The sequence below is a fragment of the Anarhichas minor genome, unplaced genomic scaffold (assembly GCF_050575085.1).
Source record: "Anarhichas minor isolate MPS153535 unplaced genomic scaffold, ASM5057508v1 ptg000073l, whole genome shotgun sequence".
Lineage (NCBI taxonomy): Eukaryota > Metazoa > Chordata > Actinopteri > Perciformes > Anarhichadidae > Anarhichas > Anarhichas minor.
The window spans coordinates 9,832,501-9,840,000 of NW_027466519.1; the positions used below are offsets into that span (position 1 = coordinate 9,832,501).

A 7,500-nucleotide genomic window follows, 5' to 3' on the forward strand; every position below is an offset into this window, starting at 1 on the left:
AATGGTGCGTATGACGTGATGTGGTTGTTGTAATGATGGAATATGTGCTCTGGTAGTACTGACCTCATGAATTAAACATGGGGGAAGTGAAGAGTGTGTATTAACCGGGGATCAGGTGAAATGAGCAATAAAGGCTTGTTCCAAGTAAAGGCCTGCCCTGAGGTAAATACACACGACTGTAGTAAATCAAAATGCTTAGCATTGCATGTATACTGACTAATTAAGTCTCACAATATCATATTAAATCTATCATTCTATATTTTAGGAAATGTGCTGGTTCACTTTTTAGTGAGAAGGGTAAATGAATTAAATCCACTCTCATATCTGTCTGATGAAAATTAAGCTACAACCAGCAGCCATTTAGCTTAGCTTAGCTTAGCTTAGCTTAGCACAAAGACTGGAAAGGGCTAGCCCTGTCCAAAGGTAACAGAATCCCAATACTAAACATGTCACATCATGTGTGTTTGATCTGTAAATAAACCACAGTGTAAAAAGGTATGTTTAGGGAGCTGGTTTTGAACAAACATTACAAATAGAACGTGATAAGAAGTGAGCTTTCAGGGGGCTGATAGGCAGCTTGTGTTACCTTTGGACGGATTCAGGCTAGCTGTTTCCCCCATGCTGCTGGCTCTACCCTCTCAGCAGCTGAAACACTCATCCTCGCCTTCATCACCTCACGACACTAACTATTGCAACAGCATCCTGTACGGCTCATCCACCAAAATCATCAACAAACTACAAACACCCAAAACTCAGCTGACCGTCTGCTCTCCCACTCCACCAGAGACCACATCACCCCAGTCCTTCAGAATCTCCACTGGCTCCCCACTCCTTAAAGAATCCAGTTCAAGATTCTCCTCATCACATACAAAGCCCTTCATAACCCTAAAGCCCTTCATACCTTTCTGACCTCCTGCACCAACACACTCCCACCTCAGATCCGTGACGCTAACCTCCTCAGCCCACATTACTCCAGCTTCTCTCCTGTTTACACATAAGTAGTAGACAAAATAACAGAAATGCCTTTAAAGTAATTTAGTTAACCAAGCAGTCATTAGGAAAGCTCCTAATGTCCTGTGCTAATGCACTTGTCCTCTGTTTCTAATGGACTCATAATTCATAATCCACTCCTGTAGGTCACAGTTAAGAAGTAGCTGCACAAGTGAGTCAAACTGGAGACACTTTAGTCTTTTTATGGGGGACAAGCTGCAGCTCAGCATTGTGTGTGTCATGTCATACTAGTCATATATCAGAAATAAACTTTCAATAATTAGAAATAAATAGTCAAAGTGTATAAGAGCTTAGAACATTATGATATCATTTATGATTTTCTTTCGCAAGTTCTACTTTGTCTTATAAGTTGTTGCAGCAATTTTTAGGTTGATACCAAAATATCATATTTAGACACCAAGACCCAGAGGAACACTATAGAAAAATGTGATTTGGTATCAAAAACTTTTGACATTTTAGAGATTTCTGCAAGAATTACATTTTTTGGCGATTAGATGGCAAGCGCCTCTGTTCTGGAGGCTGCTGAGAAACCCCTGGTTGGTGGAGGCTGAGGCTCAGAGGAGCGGGCTGTAGCCCCTACCATCAGGGGATGAATGACATGGAGTGTAAAAAGCGCCTTGAGTGGTCGAATGACTAAAAAGACGCTGTACTTACAAGTCCATGTATCAGTTCCACATGATACAAACCATACGTCCTCTGACCGCCCTAGGTCTCTGGTTTGTGGTTGTGAAGTTTCATTAGGCTGTGATTCTCCTAGAGTTACAACACTCAATCACTTTATACAGGGATGTTTCAAAAAATGGCCCCACTGCAATGAATTGGCTGCTATGGAGACTAACATCATCACACATGAATACAATAAGGCTCATTGGATCCACAAGGAATATAGTAAGTAATAGATATTCAAATACACCCTAGAACCATTTTCATTCACATATCTTGCCATGCCAGGCCTCCCTCACCAAAATTTGGCCCAACTTTGGACCGTTACACAGCCCCCTCCCAAGATAGCATGACATGATGTGGTACCAATGGATCCATTAGTTCATTAGCTTCATATGATGCCAGTATCTTCACTCTAGCTTTAAGACTAGCCCGCTACAGCCTCTTAAAGACAGTAATGTTAGCTTGCAATCCTGCGGGTCTCAGAAGGAATATACATCCTATATTCAGTACTTGGTTGAAAAAAAACTAATTTCAGATTGCATGTTTCATGGAAATGTTTAAAAAAAAAGAAGATTATTACATAATTTGAATAAGGCTCAAAAAACTCTGAAGCAAACAAGCAAGTTTTTCTCCTTGTGCGTACAGTTTCCCTGAGATCTCTTTATAACCTGCTGTCCAGGTGCTCGAATAGAGGAGTTCATCTATGACAAGCTGGATAAGAAGCTTCCCTCCAGGACCACCAACCCAGAGCTGCTGGGCCAGTACATGCTGGAAGCTGCCAAGGAATTTGGTCCAGGGACGCCATATGGTCAGTGGTGCTGTGATGAAACAGACTATCATATTGTTGTCTGCTTTTTACTCATGAGGTATGCTTTTCTGAAGCACCATCCTGAATGTTCGCAATAATAATCAAATAATTGATATTGATAAATCAGCTTTGTTTGAATGCAGGTGAAAAGTCTGGGAACAAAATAGGCCAAACTCATTGGCCGAAATGTAATTTGTGAACCCACCGGCTATCGTCTGACGTTGATTTAACTTTTTATTAGCTAAATCATAAAGTTCTAACTGAGCGTAACCTGCTTACTCTTAAACAATCCGGTCGTAGACGTCGTCTCTCAACTCCAACTACATTCTTTTGTCTCAAATTGCTAATCGGATTGTAAACAATGACCAATGTCTTGGTCTTGATATCCAGATAAAGGATATCCTTATTTCCACTGGCTACACCGTAACCACAGAGATATTGTCTGTCAGTGTGCAGAAGTCCCAGTGCAATCAGGACAACCCTACGTAGTGCTTCTGTGTTATGCTGAAGTCTTAAACAGACTTAATACGAGATATATAAAACAATAAGGCCACTCACACAAATACAAAACCACGCAAATGCCCTGCGACAGAATCCACACAGCACACGCCCTTCTCTCCCGACACACACACACACACACACACACACACACTAGAACCTGACAGACACACACTTGTGTTTCGATGTTCAATTTTTCCCCTTATGCTCAGCAGTTGTATTACAATTCAGCCACAAACATATGCTAGAGATCAAAACATATTCTACTTTACCTCAAAATAGTGGACTTTTTCTTTGATATAAATTATTTCCTCAACCTGATGAGTAATGAGTCCCTATTTGAACAGAGTGTAACCATGATGTCAAAGGAGAAAACAAATCCACTTGTTTTTCAGGTTGTACAGGGTGACGTTAGCTTTTCTAAACTACTCAACATTTGCTTTGTGGACCATTTACAACAGCGCCACCCATGGAAGAAGGCCTGACCTGAACCAACCGGCTATTTAATGGCAATATATATGAAGAAACACCACATCAATATTTTCCTTGATTAATATTTGTGAATACATGTTTTGCTATTTAAATGAATAAATGCTGCTGGTGTTAGTTAGCTGTTGAGGCTTTCAGGGGATCCCCAATGTCAATCAAGAGGACTCCGGCCCCCCGTATTTTGCACAGTGGGCTAAATTGTCGTCGGACTGATAGCTGATGGGTTTTACATGATGGGTAACGTGTGTATTTGTAGGTAGTACCCTGATCACAGTGGGAGAGTACCAGAAGAGACTGGGTGGAGCCGAGCGCGAGCTCCTCCAAACCTCAGCCGCCGGCTTCCTCACTCCTCTACGCAACTTCCTGGAAGGAGACTGGAGGACTATATCAGTAAGACTGACTGACTGATTTACTTTCTTACTCACTACTTTACTGTAGGACCTTGGTGCTTTAAGACATTGTGTTCGCTTTTAACACCACCCGAGGGAGGAGAAGTCTGTTTCCATGGAGACGTGTGCGCTAAAACACGAAAGTCTTCTTCTTGGAGCTGGTTGCTTCATTGTGCTGTTAAACTTAATGTTGCAAGGTTTGTTCCCTGCAGCAGGTACCTGGTTTCTGATTGGATCCCTCCTGTCCTCTGCAGAAAGAGAGGCGACTTCTGGAGAATCGGCGGCTGGATCTTGACATCTGCAAAGCACGCCTGAAAAAAGGCAAACTGGCAGAAGCCAAAGCAGCGGTGAGATGAAATGTCAAGTTGATTTGTTGCTCTTGTAGTTCTTCTTCCTCCTCCTGTCCTCTGTAAACATGAGATTTACAGCAGCCATACTGTGCAGATAGTCAAATCTGTGACCATATTGAATCTCCAGGTATAACATCCACCTCTCCTGTTTAATCTATAACCTCTGAAAGTAGTATTCATGTCTTTTGGCTACTTGGGGGCAGCTGGAAAAGCTGTAAACACAACATTGTCACATTATCACCATAAGGAGTTTAACAAACATTGCCTATTTAGAAGTCCAGCAAACACAGAGCAACATAATCTTTCATTTGGAGTCATGTCAGTGTCAACCTGATGACTGTAGGTCCAATGTTCCCCCTCTGTTAGCTCTCTTCTGACTGCGTAGGGAAACGTCTGTCCTTTAAGCTGTTAAATGCTCCACTATGTCAACCAGTGGCAAACACTCTGCAGAGCTGCTGATATTTCTCTTCAATACAAGTGACCATCTTTCTTTTACATGTAGCCATTTAATCCACAGTTGACATGAAATGTTTGTGGACTGCACCTTTAACAGCGATCATATAAACAAAATTCTCCTTTCCCAAGATTCTCTGCTACCAGGTGAATTCGTTGCTGAATGCCACTTTCAGTCACATGTATGTTAGACTTAAGGCCATTTGAAAATTCTAAAATCAATTTTCTTGATGAATTTTTGATCTACTGTTTATCTAGTCATCCCCAAACTTGGTGTGGTATCGAGCGTTATTTTTTCTATCTTTATTCAAGAATGGGAACTTTCACTTTGAGAATGACTCATTGATTTAACATCCAGATGTTGTAATGCTCACACTCAAATAGCTCTGCTTGTCCTTAGATTTGCTCTGCTTCTGCTCGAACTGTATGCTTGCACGCAGATGTTGCATACAGATTTCCTGCGCTTCAGCTTCTGCTCTCAGGTGTAGTGTTGATCCCTGCATTCGCAATACTAGAGCGTCCCTCCTCTTCTGACCTCCAAGGCTTTATTAAATGTACTTCGCTTGCTTTCTTTACGACTTTTAGAATAGAAAGACGGTTAATATTAAGGGTGATCCGATCAGTATTTTTGCTGGAAGCAAAATGGCTTGTATGTCCCAGTAATGGGAGAAATTACGGTCAAATAATGTTTTTTGAGCTGAAAAACAATTGATAGGCAGGCTATATAAAGAATGACATCATCATGAATGCTCAACACTTTTGTTTCCTTTCAGCTGAAAAAAAAAAGTTTACCTAAATGAACATTTTTACACGTCTATTCATTCTACACTAAGTAGCAATATATATAGAATATTATAGCCTAGATTCCAGTGAGGCTTGTGTAGGATTTTTACAGACTTGTGTGATCCAAACATTTCCAATAAGTCCAGCGTTGTAAAGTCAAAATGTATTGAAAAAAGATAATGTAATCATTTCCAAAATTCACCCATAGGAGGCACGCACTGACGAGTCATTGCTCAGCTTCACATTCATAAAAAAATGAAGTTATTTATAGATATATCCTATTCGGAAGACTAGAAAAGAGAAATACGAGTACAGGATGAGTCTTGCTCCTACATTAAGAACCACACTCTTGAATAAAGATAGGAAAAAGCTCCATAGTGTGGTATCTCTGTGAATGAATATTCAATTTAACCCAATATATTCAATATAACCCAATTCTGTACAGCTCTATGGACCTTGTTGACCTCTTTTAGCTTTAGTTTTGTTATGGCTATGGCAGAAAAATGAATCCATCTGCTAACATAACATAACATAATAAGCTGTACATCTGCTAACATAACATAACATAATAAGCTGTACATCTGCTAACATAACATAACATAATAAGCTGTACATCTGCTAACATAACATAACATAACATAATAAGCTGTACATCTGCTAACATAACATAACATAATAAGCTGTACATCTGCTAACATAACATAACATAACATAATAAGCTGTACATCTGCTAACATAACATAACATAATAAGCTGTACATCTGCTAACTAAATGAAAGTTGCTCTGCCCTGGAGTGGCCAAACATGTATGACTACAGTGAGATACACTGCCTCGTAGCTCTGTTGTTCTATGTTAGATAATCAACACTGTTGTTGACGTGCATCTTGTGCCAGCTGTTCTCTACCACGTCCGTACATAATAAGACTGAAAAAGCTCAAAGATGGGAAGTACAGCAATATTCATATGGTAGGTGGAATAGCAAGAAGCAAGCGGCTTTAACATAGCAGCTAACATTATGCGTTGTCATGTCAGGTCATCAGGTCGTGCTTTCTTTAGAATAACGTCTGCAGTCATTTTGTTCCTCTTGTGTTGCACTGAGTTGGTTGCTTCCTCAGGTGGCATGGCTGCACTCATCAAACCTTTCAAATTGAATGAAAAAGCTTCTCAGATGCTCTGCTGGCTGCCATATCATCAGTGATTCTACCTGCAGTGCCTGTTGCATGTGTCTCAACCTCAATAAGATCAGCTTCTTAATGCTGACTATGAGGTGCTTTGTCTGAAGCTGGCACGGCTTGTTGCCAGAACAGCGGGCTCACAGGGAGAGGATGGAGTAGCACACTACAAGACGCAGTAGTACTTCTAACACTCGGGTCCAGTAGAGGACTGTGACATCATATATATATCAAGCAGGATTGATCCAGACAAGACCAGGTTCAACTTAGTCTGGCTCTAGCCAAACATTGGCGGTCCTGGATAACCGTATGATGAAGCTGGGTATCAGTTAACTCTGGGAGTTCCAAGCCTGATTGTGTGAAAGAGGCAGAGTTCATCAGAATCAGAGTAGAGTATCTAATATGACATGACAAATTAGGTTATGCACAAAATAACATGCAGTGATGTAAATGTTAATACAAGTCCAGATGTCCTGTGTTTCAGCTCATCTTTTCTCTGACTTCAGTGCTGTGACTCCCTCAGTAAGTTAGCGACAGACTCTCTGCTTTATAGGACTAACCCTGCTGTACTGCAGTCTGGCCCAAAATCCATACAGAAATCTGTCATGTGAAATAACTATTATAGAAAATAGCGTGTTCATGTAGGAACTCACGAATAGTAAGGAAGTGGTTGAGAAAGTTCAATCATCTCATTGAATTTAAAATGATTTAATACAAACGATACAGGCCTCTGCTCCATATGTGGATGTGACAAGTAACACCATGCTAAGCTAATAAAAGCTTCATTAAATGGTAACATCACCACAACAAGAGAGAGTAAACCCATCAACATAAGAATGTCATTTGACTCCAACTATTTAATAATCGAATCAATAAATGA

General features: G+C 40.5%; 1 protein-coding gene across 5 annotated transcripts in view; it reads left to right on the top strand.

Moving 5' to 3' along the window:
* The window catches only part of sh3glb2b (SH3-domain GRB2-like endophilin B2b), a 42,489-nt gene that overhangs the window by 8,643 nt on the left and 26,346 nt on the right, over positions 1–7,500 (top strand). For all 5 annotated transcript variants that reach the window (XM_076079928.1, XM_076079923.1, XM_076079926.1 and 2 more), the window contains exons 3-5: positions 2,357–2,485; positions 3,729–3,862; positions 4,116–4,208. In XM_076079928.1, the coding sequence (XP_075936043.1) occupies positions 2,357–2,485; positions 3,729–3,862; positions 4,116–4,208 (356 nt within the window). The remainder of the gene's footprint in view (positions 1–2,356; positions 2,486–3,728; positions 3,863–4,115; positions 4,209–7,500) is intronic.